Raw genomic sequence first — 16,441 nt, 5'->3', positions numbered from 1 at the left:
GCCATGATTTCAGATCTGAACCATTTATGTTATCGCCATTATATCCATGTTCTAGATCCTATCTTGCAAGTTATAGTCACCTACTACATGTTATGACTCGGCAACCCTAGAGTGACAATAGTCGGGACCACTCCCAGTGATGACCATAGTTTGAGGAGTTCATGTACTCACAGTGTGTTAATGCTTTGTTCTGGTTCTCTATTAAAAGGAGGCCTTAATATCCCTTAGTTTCCAATAGGACCCCGCTGCCATAGGAGGGTAGGACAAAAGATGTCATGCAAGTTCTTTCCATAAGCACGTATGACTATTTACGGAATACATGCCTACATTATATTTATGAGCTGGAGCTAGTGTTGTATTGCCCTAGGTTATAACTGTCTCATGATGAATATCATCCAACGAGTCACCGATCCAATGCCTATGAATTTATCATATATTGTTCTTGCTAAGTTACTACTATTGCTACTGCTATCGTTACTGCTACAATATCACTGCTATCACTGTTACTGTTACCGTTACTACTGCTGCTACCATCAAAACTATCATACTACTGTGCTAGTAATCAGTTTGCTGTAGATAATTTATCTCCAGGTGTGGTTGAATTGACAACCCAACTGCTAATACCTTCAAATATTCTTTGGCTCCCCTTGTGTCGAATCTATAAATTTGGGTTTAATACTCTACCCTCGAACACTATTGCGATCCATTATACTTGTGGGTTATCAGGCATGCCAACTGATGTGGGTCAATCAAAGAATGGAACTTTCAAATATTTGCGCGATAGAGTCTGGGAAAAAGTGAAGGGGTGGATGGAGAAGTTATTGTCTGCAACGGGAAAGGAGGTCCTTATAAAATCAGTGGCCCAGGCAATACCAGTCTACTCTATGGCATGTCTCAGACTACCTAGAGGACTATGTGAGAGTGTAACTTCATTAATACGGCAGTTCTGGTGGCGGAGAAAAAGAGGTAAACACAAGCCAACATGGGTGGCGTGGGACATTCTAACCATGCTGAAATACATGGGGGGGGGGGGGCTAGGGTTTCGTGATTTGGAGTTGTTCAACCTTGCACTCCTATCAAGGCAAGCATGTAGGATTATCAATGATCCGGGTTCAATGAGTGCAAGGGTTTTGAAAGCCATATACTTCCCACATGTCTCAGTTTTGGATGCTGAGCTGGGATCTCACCGTCCCAGATTGGGCGGGCAATCCTAGATGGCAGAGATGTTATGGCACAAGGGTTGATCAGAAGGATTGGAGATGGTGAGTCTACTAATATTTGGGCACATAATTGGATACCAAGGGAAAGCTACAGGAGACCTATTACTTCTCTGGTTGTAGATCCCCCTCAGTTGGTGTCGGAATTGATTGAATCAATCACAACGTCATGGAGGATGCAGCTAGTCTGATCATCCTTTACACACTTTGATGTCGATGTAATATTAAAAATATCTTTATGCATGCGGAGAGTTAGGGATTGCTGGGCTGGAGCGAAGAACCTCGCGGCAACTTCACGGTGGGCTCCTCATATCGTATGCTGGTCCATACCAAGTTGAACAGAGAAAGATGGTTAGAGGAGTATCAGGGGCCATCGAACACTCAAGGGGGGGGGCGAGTAAGGAATGGCTTTCAATATGGAAACTTGAGGTCCCATCGAAGCTTAGTGTCTTTATAGGGAGGTTAGCAAGGCATTCTATACCGTCGGGCGAAGTCCTCCATCAGCGGAATAAGGCTACTACGGGTGCATGTCTGTTGTGCGGGGTTCATGACACATGGAGGCATGCTTTGCTGAATTGCCCTATGTCCCAAAGCACTTGGGCATTGTCTACAGAATGTATCCTAGATCAACTAACCGTTCACCAGGAGGAAGATGCAAGGAAGTGGATCTTTGCTATGAAAGCGGCGCTGTCATCGGAGGAATTCAGAAGGTTTGTAGTGACATTATGGGCCATCTGGGGAGCGCAAAGAAATGCAATTTATGATGGTATTTTCAAGATGCCTCATGCTATACATGGTTTTGTATTATCATATCTGTCGGAGATACAAGTGCTTACTCCGAGAAGGGCAACCTAACGAGTACAAATGCCCGTCCAACAGGATGGCTGGCCCCTCCAGAAAATCATGCGAAGCTGAATGTTCATGCAGCAGTGATACGTCTCCGTCATCACTACAAGAAATATGTCAACTAGTGACCTTCTGTCAGTGACCCTGGAAGAATTGGTCATAGATCTATGACCATTTCAGACCAATTAGTCAAAAGCTGTTTGGGGGGCTCCAAACCCTAAACTATAACGACCATTTTGGTCAGAAAGGTCGTAATTTCCTTACACAAAATGGTCATAAAGCAGATAGCACTGGTCTGCTGCCTTATTACTAGCTGATCATGACCAACATAGATGGTCATAACCTTGTAAATTGTGGTGGGTTGCTATGACTAGGCGCCACCTCATCACTTTTGCCTATGTGTCATGTCCATGTGGCAGTTTTTGCCCTAGGTTGTGAAGCAACCTATATTTCTGTCATTCCCAAAATTCCCAAAAAAATCTCATAAATTCTTTGGGTCATATCTTCGTCAAATATGTAAAAAACCTTCCTTGCCTAGTTCAAAAATAATTCAAAAATATTCATTTTCCTATTCTGTTTAAAAAACACTTTGTGAATGAAGTACCACTTTGGCATGTCCAAATGGTATCCATTTTCTACAGTGCTTTCCTATTCCCAAATAACCATCTTCCACCAAATGGCAGCTCAATCCATTCATTATTTTGAGCCCAGCTTCAACATTCATCTACCACGTAGGCTCCTCCTTTTGAGCTAAAAATTTGTGAAGACGGTCTTCTTAGTAACTGATCATCCTCAGCCAAAACTCACGCCCATTAGCTATGTGCATTTCCCTTACCGCTAATCAAACACTGGGCTGCTTATTCATGTTTGAGCATCGATCGGTCTCCTCGTGAGAATCTTATGTTGTGATTTTCTTCCTAGCACCTACCTGGGGAGTGCCCAACCCACTAGACATGCCTAGGCCGCCCAGAACACATGGCAACACCACGGTCATGCGGTGACCAAGCGGCGGGCATGCGAGTTTACGCGCTCTAGAGTTGGGGCCCTCGGCCACCATCCAAACCTCGACGTATCGCCGCCAAACCACGTATTTATGATTAAATAGATACTTATGTAACTAGAAATCATTTTTGGAAAAAATAAATAGCAAACTATGAGGCAACTGTAGTTCAAATTTGACCCGCTTCCTGCTGAATTAGCGGGAATTTGTCTTTTTCACCAAAGGTGGATCAAAACTTTTGACACCCAACCATTTTGTCAATTGTGCATTAAATATGGCCTAGTATTTTAGAAAATTGATTCGGTCCAATTTTGCAACAAATGTATGGTAGGTCCTTCACACAAAAAACTCATTTTGGGCACTCGGAAAATGGAATAATTTTCCGTGCATAGAAAATGAAAACCCCCTTAGGCAACATTGTTTGGAATTCCAAGATGCACCCTTGTGCACAATATGAGATCATTTGAACAAACTATGCCATGAATGTGGCCATAAGATTGATCATTTGGCTTCAAAGCCATGAATCTTCACGCATGACAGCTCATTTCTGAGAACACTTTTTTAAAATAATTTCTGTATTACAAGTTTGTTATTTTTCCTAGAAACTTGGTCACATATAATGACACAATGCAAAGGTTTTCCAAATTTTTTTGTAATTTTTTATGCCCGTTTCTAAATGCGGTCAAAATGGCGGGCTTGTCCGTTCCTAGCTAGTGGTTGAATCTTGGAAAACTTTTGATGTTTTTCTGATTAAATAGATACTTATGTAACTAGAAATTATTTTTGGAAAAAATAAATAGCAAACTATGAGGCAGCTGCAGTTCAAATTTGACCCGCTTCCTCCTAAATCGGCGGGAATTTGTCTTTTTCACCAGAGGTGGATCAAAACTTTTGATACCCAACCATTTGGTTAATTGTTCATTAAATGGCCTAGTATTTTAGAAAATTGATTTGGTCCAATTTTGCAACAATTATTTGGTAGGTCCTTCACAAAAAAAACTCATTTCGGGCACTCGAAAAATGGAAAATGAATTTTTCGTGCGCAGAAAATGAAAACTCCCTTAGGCAACATTGTTTGGAATTCCAAGATGCACCCTTGTGCACAATATGAGATCATTTGAACAAACTATGCCATGAATGTGGCCATAAGATTGATCATTTGGCTTGAAAGCCATGAATCTTCACGCATGACAGCTTATTTTTGAGAACATTTTTTTAAAATAATTGCTGTATTACAAGTTTATTATTTTTCCTGTAAACTTGGTCACATATAATGACACAATGCGAAGGTTTTCCAATTTTTTGATTTTTCTAAATTTTTTATGCCCGTTTCAAAATGTGGTCAAAACAGCGGGCTTGACCGTTCCTAGCTAGTGGTTGAATCTTGAATTTTTTTGATGTTTATCTGATTAAATAGATAATTATGTACCTATGAATGATTTTTGGAAAAAATAAAGATCAAACTATGAGGCAGCTGCAGTTCAAATTTGACCCACTTCCTACTAAATCGGCGGGAATTTGTCTTTTTCACCAGAGGTAGATCAAAACTTTTGACACCCAACCATTTGGTTAATTATGCATTAAATATGGCCTAGTATTTTAGAAAATTGATTTGGTCCAATTTTGCAACAATTATTTGGTAGGTCCTTCACAAAAAAACTCATTTCGGGCACTCGAAAAATGGAAAATGAATTTACCGTGCACAGAAAATGAAAACTCCCTTAGGCAATATTGTCTGGAATTCCAAGATGCACCCTTGTGCACAATATGAGATAATTTGAACAAACTATGCCATGAATGTGGCCATAAGATTGATCATTTGGCTTGAAAGCCGTGAATCTTCACGCATGACAGCTCATTTCTGAGAACACTTTTTAAAAATAATTGCTGTATTACAAGTTTATTATTTTTCTGGAAACTTGGTCACATATAATGACACAATGCGAAGGTTTTCCAATTTTTTGATTTTTTTTTGAATTTTTTATGCCCGTTTCAAAATGCGGTCAAAACGACGGGCTTGACCGTTCCTAGCTAGTGGTTGAATCTTGAAAGACTTTTGATGTTTCTCCGATTAAATAGATACTTATGTACCTATAAATGATTTTTGGAAAAAATAAAGAGGAAACTATGAGGCAGCTGCAGTTCAAATTAAACCCATTTTGGGCACTCGAAAAATGGAAAATTGAGTTTTCATCTAAAGAAAATGAAAACTTTCTTAGGCAACATTGTTTGGCATTTGAAGATGCACTCTTGTGCACAATATGAGATCAATATTTGTTTTTTTCATGTGAAAAAGTAGAAGAAAAACAAAAGAAAAAACACAATCATATGTGCTCTATTCCCATTGGTGGAATTTGTTGTCACACGGATCGATGACATGGCGCCCATCCATCCATCCATCCATTTATGTACAGAAAAAAAGAAAATCACAAAAAAAAACACCTGCATCCACCTACCCAAACCCTACCCAGATCCCATCGATACCCTCCTCCCATCACACCCCTCCTCCCCCAATCTCCTCGCCGCCACCATCGACGGCACTCCCCACCGCCGCCATCGATCCCTCCCACCGTCGTCTCCCTCCCTCAGATCAAGCTCCCCTCCCCTCTCCCTCCCACCTCTCGAAGCTCCCGCATCCCACCGCCGTGCACCGTGCTCCTCTGCAGCTTATACAATGATGCAGCCGCCGCTGACTACCACGGCACCTCCTCCCTTCCAGATCGCGGCCGCCACCTCCCTCCGGTGGAGCACGCCGCCGTCCATGGCATCCCCCACACCCTACTCCTCTCGCCCTTCCCCTTTCCCCATCCAACCAAACCAACCAGCCCACCCGACACCCTTCCTCCTCCAAGAAAGCAAAGCCGCACCCTCTCCCCTCGGATCCATGGCGCTGCTCAGCGCCGGCGGCCACGGGCTCTCTCCCATCGGCGCACCGCTGTCGCCCCCACCCTCTCCTCTTCCCGAGCTGCTCAGGTGGCACCCAGATCCGCCACTGCTGTCCTCTACAACCACGCCCACACCCACGCCCATATTAGAAGGAGGAGTCAGAGGTTTGGGGCGGGCGTGTCGGCGACTGCCTCGTTAGGTACATCATCACGGTGGCGCTGCTGGCGTTCATCTACACCATGCTGTAGCTGGTGCGGCACGGCGTCCGGCTCAGCGGCGGCCAGGACTTGCTCCACGGCGTCCAGTTCGGGATGGAGGTGGTGAGCGTCCGCCGCAGCAGGGACGGCGATGCGGGCTGGAGGCTGAGGCTCGCCTGCACTGGCAGCAAGCTGGAGGAGCTGGCAGCAACTAGTTCGTGCTCATCTCCGCTCCCTCGGCCTCCTCTGCTTCCACTCCACGGACACCGACGCCCTCCTCTCTGTCGAAGGTCGCCAGAACCATGATGGCCAGCGCGCGCGTGTGCGAGGAGATGACGACGACCCCGACAAGCCCTCCAAAGCCAGGAAGAAGGCCACCGCCAAGGGCGACCAGCTGCCCCAGCACCACCAGCAGCAGTACCTCCAAGGTATCGCGCACGCGCTCCCTCTGATCCTACCACCTCTGTATATTGCTTGGTCCCGATCTCGGCCATCTTGTTGATTGCATGTGAACCTGAATGAACAGCCTTGGCTCGTTCAGTTTTGTAATCACTAGTATGTTCAGCCTTGACATTGAATCTGAATTAACAGCCTTGCTATTTTATTCTGTAATTCCTTTTGATCCATGTGAATGCTGCACTAAGCTCTCACCTGTACCTTGGTGCTAAACAATAGGTAAATTAGGATATATACAAGAGATGTTTCTATTTTACACTGCTCATACTGTACATACTGTCTTCAATAAATACGGTATCAAATTTTGTGGCGCATGCCATGATCCATCTGATGGATTTCTTGCACCTGCAAACCTTGATTTATAATTACACACTTTGATAAATCCAATACCTTATTATAAATCCATTCGGCCAGTTAGATCTTAAGCCTTTGCAAGCTTGGCTGATATAATCTATTATGTGAGCATTTTACTAAATCCTTCTATTACTTCCATTTGTGTTGTGTTTTATGATAAACTGATGTGTAACATTTTGCATAGAAGCAATTATCTTTCTCTGTATTCAAGAGTGAGTTATATAACTAAGATTTATTTTGGCAGGTCAATGCGGCTAATGAACGAATGCTACGAGGAAGAGGTGTTGATGGAGGTATAAACTAGCTTTCGGTCCCATTTTGATCTCTTCGCATCAATTCTGCTACACATCCTAGTAATCCTAGATTAATTTGGTTCTTTTGTTTTACTTATTGCAGGTGACACTCCTCTGGCCATTTCTGCGGCTTATGGGATGCCTGCTATCATGAGATATCTCCTGGGTCGTGGTGCCGATCCAACTTGGATGGTGGAACAAAGAAACAATGAGTTTCTGTGTAACAACTTTGAGGATTGGATTATAACGTGAATTGGTTTCTGATAATCTGTCACTCAAGTGTTAATTCTAGTCTTGTTTGCTCACAAATCGATGATTTTTGCTATTATTACAGTAGGCGCAATCAACATTACTTCTTATGTGTTTCTTTTGCTATTATTATAGTAGGATGTTGCTATTTTTTTATTAGAACAAACATGAAATTGGTTGCTCTATTAAGAAACTCATTTTTTGTGTGCTATTTCCTGGAGCTTCGAGTGAAGAGTAGGCTTGCAATGCCTGCCTTTTTTGTGTGCTATTCCCTAGTTTGGGATTTTCTCCCAATTCCTAGGCACCTAGTTCCTATACTAATATACTTGTACTGCTCATGCCGCTGTTGCTACTGATCTTGGCACAACACAACACTTCTACTTCCTATACTAATATACTTGTACTACTCATCCAGCTCTACTGATACATGTTTACACTGTTAATTAGGACCAAACCATTGTGTAGCTTGTGCTATTTATTGGACATAATGATCTGTTTGTTGGGGAAAACCTGTATGTTTGATCTTAATTAGCTTAATTAATACTCCTCGTTACTAGGAGGAGGTGGCCCATCAATAAAAAATACACATGAGAGAATCGTGTGTGACTGCTGCTGCTGTGTACAACGTGGCCCAGCGCCAACAAACAACTTTCCCTTCGTGACTATACTTAGCATTTTTTAGGAACGCCACATTAGCTCCTTGAAGGCATTTTCTTATCATTACCAAGCATTTTAAAATCCCTTCTAATGTCTACCGTGCTGTCACAGGCAAGACTAACTGTATGTGAGGCTTGTGATCTCGCTTTAGTGTTTTAGTGCATGTAGTGTTCTTGCCTGTACTTATGTAGTGCCTGGAGCAGTTATATGTGTTGTTTCCAGCGTGATAGTTGTCCTACCCGTAGTACTCCTCTAGGAGTAGTTGTGTACTCTTGTGGTTTGTCCTGCCTATAGTGCAGAGATGGAGTACTTTGTCCTGTCTGTGCATTCCTGTAGTTTTTTGCAATTAAATTTTCACAAATGGCCAAACCTTTCCACTGTTCATATTTCCTGAAAAAGAAACCATAAGCTTTTAAATTACTCATATTGTTCCACTGTTTGTATCATGGATCACACATAGTGCTGTTCATGATTTTTGAAAATTGTTTTGAGTACCATGGAGTACTATCTGATCATGAGCTAATGATACGTCCATTTTGCATCATGATTTTATGTCAATATTTATTGCATTATGGGCTGTTATTTCACGTTATGTCACAATACTTATGGCTATTCTCTCTCATTTTACAAGGTTTACATGAAGAGGGAGAATGCTGGCAGCTGGAATTCTGGGCTGGAAAAGGAGCAAATATTGAAGGACTATTCTACGCAACTCCAAAAGTCCAGAAAGTCCACGGAATACCTTAGAATAAATAAAGAAAAATCGTCGTCAAAGATGAAGGCCAGGGGGCCACACCCTGCTCACGGGGGTGGGGGGCGCCCCCCTGGGCGCGCCCCACTACCTCGTGGGCCCCCTAGTGGCTCTCCGATGCCCATCTTCTCACATATGAAGTCTTTCGATGAGAAAAAAAAAAGGAGAGAACTTTTCGGGACGAGACTCTGCCGCCACGAGGCAGAACCTTGGCGGAACCAATCTAGGGCTCCGGCAAAGCTGTTCTGCCGGGGACACTTCCCGCCGGCAGGGGGAAATCATCACCATCGTCATCACCAATACTCCTCTCATCGGGAGAGGGCAATCTCCATAAACATCTTCACCAGCACCATCTCATCTCCAAACCCTAGTTCATGTCTTGTATCCAATTCTTGTCTCCAAGTCCGGGATTGGTGCTAGTAGGTTGCTAGTAGTGTTGATTACTCTTTGTAGTTGATGCTAGTTGGTTTATTTGGTGGAAGATCATATGTTCAGATCCTATATGCACATTATTACCCCTCTGATTATGAACATGAATATGCTTTGTGAGTAGTTACGTTTGTTCCCGAGGACAAGGGAGAAGTCTTGCTATTAGTAGTCATGTGAATTTGGTATTCGTTCGATATTTTGATAACATGTATGTTGTCTAACCTCTAGTGGTGCTATGTGAACATCGACTACATAACCCTTCACCATTATTTGGGCCTAGAGGAAGGCATTGGGCAGTAATAAGTAGATGATGGGTTGCTAGAGTGACAGAAGCTTAAACCCTAGTTTATGTGTTGCTTCGTAAGGGGCTGATTTGGATCCACATGTTTCATGCTATGGTTAGGCTTACCTTAATACTTTTGTTGTAGTTGTGGATGCTTGCAATAGAGGTTAATCATAAGTGGGATGCTTGTCCAAGTAAGGGCAGTACCCAAGCACCGGTCCACCCACATATCAAATTATCATAGTACCGAACGCGAATCATATGAGCGTGATGAAAACTAGCTTGACGATATTCCCATGTGTCCTCGGGAGCGCTTTGCCTATTATAAGAGTTTGTCCAGGCTTGTCCTTTGCTACAAAAAGGATTGGGCCACCTTGCTGCACTTTATTTACTTTTGTTACTTGTTGCTCGTTACAATTTATCCTATCACCAAACTATCTGTTACCACTTATTTCAGTACTTGCAGAGAATACCTTGTTGAAAGCCGCTTATCATTTCCTTCTGCTCCTCGTTGGGTTCGACACTCTTACTTATCGAAAGGACTACGATAGATCCCCTATACTTGTGGGTCATCAAGACTCTTTTCTGGCACCGTTGCCGGGGAGTGAAGTGCCTTTGGTAGGTGGAATTTGGTGAGGAAAAATTTATTTAGTGTGCTGAAATTTTCTGTCACTTGTTATTATGGAAAGTAATTGTTTGAGGGGCTTGTTCGGGGTATCTTCACCCCGTCCGGTTGAGCCAAGAGTTGCTCCTCAACCTACTGAACCTACTGAATCTATTGAAAATGAAACTCCTTTTGGAATTCCTTTGGGTATGATGGAAAAACTGCTAGCTAACACTTTTGTAGGAGATGGAACAAAGCATCCTGACGAACATCTACGCTTTGTGGATGATATTTGTGGACTATTTAAGCTTGCAGGTATACCCGATGATGTTGTTAAGAAGAAGGCTTTCCCTTTATCTTTGGAGGGAGACGCATTGACATGGTATAGGCTATGTGATGATACGATATCATGGAACTATAAAAGAGTGAAATTGGAATTTCATCAAAAGTATTACCCTATGCATCTTATTCATCGTGATCGCAATTATATATATAATTTTTGGCCTCACGAAGGAGAAAGCATCGCTCAAGCTTGGGGGAGGCTTAAATCAATGTTATATTCATGCCCCAATCATGAGCTCTCAAATTTGACAATTCTCCAGAATTTTTATGCTCGGCTTTCGGATAATAATCGCACCATGCTCGATACTTCTTGTGCTGGCTCTTTTATGATGAAGTCTATTGAATTTGGATGGAATTTATTGGATAGAATTAAACGCAACTCTGAAGATTGGGACCTCGACGAAGGTAAGGAGTCAAGTATGACACCTAAGTTTCATTGTGTTAAATCTTTTATGGATACCGATATTTTCCGTAAGTTTAGCACTAAATATGGACTTGACTCTGAGATAGTAGCTTCTTTCTATGAATCTTTTGCTACTTATGTTGATCTCCCCAAGGAGAAGTTGTTTAAATATCATCCTCCCATAGAAGTAAAAGTAGCTGCACCTATTAAAGTTGAAGAAAAGATTGTCACGTATAATGATCCTATTGTTCCTACTTCTTATATGGAGAAACCCCATTCCCTGTTAGAATGAAGGATCATGCTAAAGCTTCAACTGTTGTTCGCAAAAGCAGTATTAGGACTTATACACCTCCTGAACAAGTTAAAGTAGAACCTAATATTGCTATTGTTAAAGATCTCTTGTCTGATAATATCGATGGGCATGTTATTTAATTCCAGGGTGAGACTGCTAGAATTGCTAAACCTTGCGATAAAGATAAACATAGACCTGTGGTAGGCGTGCCTGTTATTTCTGTTAAAATAGGAGATCATTGTTATCATGGCTTGTGTGATATGGGTGCTAGTGCTAGTGCTATACCCATTGACTTATACAAAGAAATTATGCATGAGATTGCACCTGCTGAGTTAGAAGAAATTGATGTTACAATTAAACTTGCAAATAGAGATACTATATCTCCAATGGGAATTGTTAGAGATGTTGAAGTCTTGTGTGGGAAAACCAAATATCCTGCTGATTTTCTTGTTCTTGGTTCTCCACAAGATAGCTTTTGTCCCATTATATTTGGTAGACCCTTCTTGCGGACTATTAATGCTACGATAGATTGCAAAAAGAATGTTGTTACTGTTGGCTCGGATGATATGGTTCATGAGTTTAATTTCTCTAAATTTAGTAAACAACATCGTGAGGAAGAATTGCCTAGTAAGGATGAAATTATTGGTCTTGCTTCTATTGCTGTACCTCCTAGTGATCCTTTAGAACACTATTTGCTAGACCATGAAAATGATATGTTCACGAATGAAAGAAGGGAAATAGATGAAGTATTCTTTAAACAGGAACCTATTCCGCAACACAATTTTCCTGTTGAAATACTAGGGGACCCCCCTCCACCCAAGGGTGATCCCATGTTTGAGCTCAAACCATTTCCTGATAATCTCAAATATGCTTATCTTGATGAAAAGAAAATATATCCTGTTATTATTAGCGCTAACCTTTCAGAGCATGAAGAAGAAAGATTATTGAAAACTCTGAAGAAGCATCGTGCCACTATTGGATATACTCTGGATGATCTTAAGGGCATCAGTCCCACTCTATGTCAACATAAAATAAATTTGGAAGCCGATGCCAAACCAGTTTGTGATCCTCTACGATGTTTGAATCCTAAAATGAAAGAAGTGATAAGAAAAGAAATACTCAAGCTTCTGGAGGCAGGTATAATTTATCACATTGCTGATAGTCAGTGTGTAAGTCCTGTCCATTGTGTCCCTAAGAAGGGAGGTATTACTGTTGTCCCTAATGATAAAGATGAATTGATTCCGCAAAGAATCATCACAGGTTATAGGATGGTAATTGATTTCCCCAAATTAAATAAGGATACTAAGAAAGATAATTACCCTTTACCTTTTATTGATCAAATGCTAGAAAGATTATGCAAACATACACATTATTGCTTTCTAGATGGTTATTCTGGTTTCTCTCAAATACCTATGTCGGCTAAAGATCAATCAAAGACTACTTTTACATGCCCTTTTGGTACTTTTGTTTATAGATGTATGCCTTTTGGTTTATGTAATGCACCTGCTACCTTTCAAAGATGCATGATGGCTATATTCTTTGACTTTTGCGAAAAGATTTGTGAGGTTTTCATGGATGACTTTTCCGTCTATGGTTCCTCTTTTGATGATTTCTTAAGCAATATTGATCGAGTTTTGCCGAGATGTGAAGAAACTAATCTTGTCTTTAATTGGGAAAAGTGCCACTTTATGGTTAATGAAGGTATTGTCTTGGGGCACAAAGTTTTTGAACGAGGTATTGAAGTTGACAAAGCCAAGGTTGACGCTATTGAAAAGATGCCATGTCCCAAGGACTTCAAAGGTATAAGAAGTTTCGTTGGTCACGCCGGATTTTATAGGAGGTTCATTAAGGACTTCTCAAAAATTTCTCGGCCTATGACTAATTTATTACAAAAAGATGTACCATTTGTCTTTCATGATGATTCTGTAGAAGCATTTGAAATACTTAAGAAAGCATTAGTCTCTGCACCTATTGGTCAGCCACCTGATTGGAATTTACCCTTTGAAATTATGTGTGATGCTAGCGATTATGCTGTAGGTGCTGTTCTAGGGCAGAGAGTTGATAAGAAATTAAATGTTATTCATTATGCTAGTAAGACTCTAGACAGTGCTCAAAGAAATTATGCTACTACCGAAAAGGAACTTTTAGCAGTTGTGTTTGCTTGTGATAAGTTTAGACCTTATATTGTTGATTCCAAAGTTACTATTCACACTGATCATGCTGCTATTAAATATCTTATGGAAAAGAAGGATGCAAAACCTAGACTTATTAGATGGGTTCTCCTGCTTCAAGAATTTGATTTGCATATTGTTGATAGAAAGGGAGTTGAGAACCCTGTTGCAGACAACTTGTCTAGATTAGAGAATGTTCTTGATGACCCACTACCTATTGATGATAGCTTTCCTGATGAGAAATTAAATGTCATAAGCACTTCTTGTAACACTCCTTGGTATGCTGATTATGCTAATTATATTGTTGCTAAATTTATACCGCCTAGCTTCACATACCAACAAAAGAAAAAGTTTTTCTATGACTTGCGACATTACTTTTGGGATGACCCACATCTTTATAAAGAAGGAGTAGATGGTGTCATTAGACGTTGTGTACCTGAGCATGAACAGGAACAAATCCTACGCAAGTCTCACTCCGAAGCTTATGGAGGACACCATGCTGGAGATAGAACTGCACATAAGGTATTGCAATCCGGTTTTTATTGGCCTACTCTCTTCAAGGATGCCCGTAAGTTTGTTTTGTCTTGCGATGAATGTCAAAGAATTGGTAATATCAGTAGACGTCAAGAAATGCCTATGAATTATTCACTTGTTATTGAGCCATTTGTTGTTTGGGGCTTTGATTATATGGGACCTTTTCCTGCATCTAATGGATACACACATATTTTAGTTGCTGTTGATTACGTTACTAAGTGGGTGGAAGCTATTCCAACTAGTAGTGCTGATCATAACACTTCTATTAAAATGCTTAAGGAAGTTATTTTTCTGAGGTTTGGAGTACCTAGATACTTAATGACTGATGGTGGTTCACACTTTATTCATGGTGCTTTCTGTAAGATGCTTGCTAAATACGACGTTAATCATAGAATTGCATCTCCTTATCACCCGCAGTCTAGTGGTCAAGTAGAGTTGAGCAATAGAGAGCTCAAATTAATTTTGCAAAAGACTGTCAATAGGTGTAGAAAGAATTGGTCCAAGAAACTTGATGATGCATTATGGGCCTGTAGAACTGCCTATAAAAATCCTATGGGTATGTCCCCGTACAAAATGGTCTATGGAAAAGCTTGTCACTTACCTCTCGAACTAGAACATAAGGCATATTGGGCTATTAAAGAGCTCAACTATGATTTCAAACTTGCTGGTGAGAAGAGGTTATTTGATATCAGCTCACTTGATGAATGGAGAGCTCAAGCTTATGAAAATGCCATGTTGTTTAAAGAAAAAGTTAAACGGTGGCATGACAAAAGGATACAAAAGCGTGAGTTTAATGTCGGTGATTATGTATTGCTATACAACTCTCGTTTAAGATTTTTTGCAGGAAAACTTCGCTCTAAATGGGAAGGTCCCTATGTTATCAAGGAGGTCTGTCGTTCCGGTGCCATAAAAATCAACAACTTCGCGGGCACAAACTCGAAGGTGGTAAACGGTCAAAGGATCAAACACTATATCTCAGGTAATCCTATAAATGTTGAAACTAATATTATTGAAACCGTGACCCCGAAGGAGTACATAAAAGACACTTTCCAGAACGTTCCAGACTCCGAAAAGGAATAGGTATGTGGTACGGTAAGTAAACCGACTCCAAAACAATTTTTAAGGCAATATTTCTCCGTTTTGGAATATTTAGAAAAATAGAAAAATAAGTAGCAGTCCGGGGAGGACACGAGGCCTCCACGAGGGTGGAGGGCGCGCCCTACCCCCTGGGCGCGCCCCCCTACCTCATGAGCACCTCGTGTGCCCTCCGGACTCTGTTTCCTTGCACGATACATATTTTGGTCGATAACAATTCATTATATATACTCCCGAAGGTTTTGACTCCCGTATCACGCAAATATCCTCTGTTTTCGTTTCGAGCTATTTCCGTTGCAGATTTAGAGCACCATGACTTCTCCCTCTTCTAGCAACGAAGACAAGGATGCTTGGCTATTGAAGATAGAGTTGAAGAGAGAAGAACCAGAAGAAATCAACAAGGATGAAAGGATCAAGAAGTCCATGGAGGTTCAAGCTCCGGTGGTGAACGAAGAATACATCCCTCAACCCTTGCCTAACCTTTTCACTCCAACAGAGATTGAAGCTTTCAAGATGATTGAGTTAGCCCGCATACAGAACAAGTATCTTACATAGGATAATATTTTGTTGAAGGACCATATTACTAGGCTCAAGGGCATTATCCGCAAGTTGGAGGAACTTTTACGCTCGATGTGCGATTATCCACCGTCATCTTCACCACCTCCATCACCTCCGAGGAAATAATCACATGGGTATGGGCACTCCCCTTGGCAACTGCCAAGCTTGGGGGAGGTGCCCTGGTATCGTATCACCATCACAACTCCTATCTTTACAGTTTTTCTTAGTTCGATCCTATTAGTAGTATCTTGATTTAGTAGAATAAAGTCATGGCATGATCTAGTTTTGAGTTTTGCTTTACGATCCTTCTTTGTAATCGAGTCCGTGAGCTATATAATAAAGATTAGTGTTGAGTCAAGGGCTTGATTGTTTTGCCATGATCTTGGGTAAGTAGAAGAATAGAATAAAAAGAATCAAGGAGCTCATATTGATATTAGTGAAAGTAATGACTTCACATAGAAAGAGTATGATGATTAAAAGTTGTTGGGAGTTGACAAATATAGCTTTGGTCATCGTTGCAATTAATAGGAAGTAATAAGGAAAGAGAGGTTTCACATATAGATATATTATCATTGACATCTTTTATGATTGGGAGCACTCATTAAAATATGACATGCTAAAGAGTTGAAGTTGGATAAGGAAGACAACATAATGAGTTATGTTTTCTTACATTCGAGATAAAGTATGTTGTCATGGATCCTCTATCGTGTTGAGCTTGCCTTTCCCCCTCATGCTAGCCAAATTCTTAGCACCAAGTAGAAATACTACTTGTGCTTCCAAATACCCTTAAACCAGTTTTGCCATGAGAGTCCACCATATCTACC

General features: G+C 41.2%; 1 protein-coding gene across 1 annotated transcript; it reads left to right on the top strand.

The window, feature by feature from the left end:
- The first annotated feature begins 5,539 nt into the window (after positions 1-5,539).
- LOC123159681 (uncharacterized) lies at positions 5,540-7,766 on the top strand. Its single transcript, XM_044577500.1, has 3 exons — positions 5,540-6,574; positions 7,201-7,249; positions 7,353-7,766. Exons 1-3 carry the CDS (start codon positions 6,449-6,451, stop codon positions 7,499-7,501), a joined length of 324 nt encoding a protein of 107 aa, XP_044433435.1. The 5' UTR covers positions 5,540-6,448; the 3' UTR covers positions 7,502-7,766.
- Positions 7,767-16,441: the final 8,675 nt, after the last annotated feature.

The sequence above is a fragment of the Triticum aestivum genome, chromosome 7B (genome assembly GCF_018294505.1).
Source record: "Triticum aestivum cultivar Chinese Spring chromosome 7B, IWGSC CS RefSeq v2.1, whole genome shotgun sequence".
NCBI classification, from domain to species: domain Eukaryota; kingdom Viridiplantae; phylum Streptophyta; class Magnoliopsida; order Poales; family Poaceae; genus Triticum; species Triticum aestivum.
Note: the sequence above shows the minus strand (reverse complement) of the source record. Positions and strands in the feature narration are given on the sequence as shown.

Excerpts from the sequence above, each read along its gene's own strand:
- LOC123159681 (XM_044577500.1), top strand. The coding sequence starts at position 6,449 with ATGATGGCCAGCGCGCGCGTGTGCGAGGAGATGACGACGACCCCGACA. Across the intron at positions 6,575-7,200 it reads CCAGCAGCAGTACCTCCAAG|GTCAATGCGGCTAATGAACG; the intron begins GTATCGCGCACG and ends TTATTTTGGCAG. Across the intron at positions 7,250-7,352 it reads AGGAAGAGGTGTTGATGGAG|GTGACACTCCTCTGGCCATT; the intron begins GTATAAACTAGC and ends TACTTATTGCAG.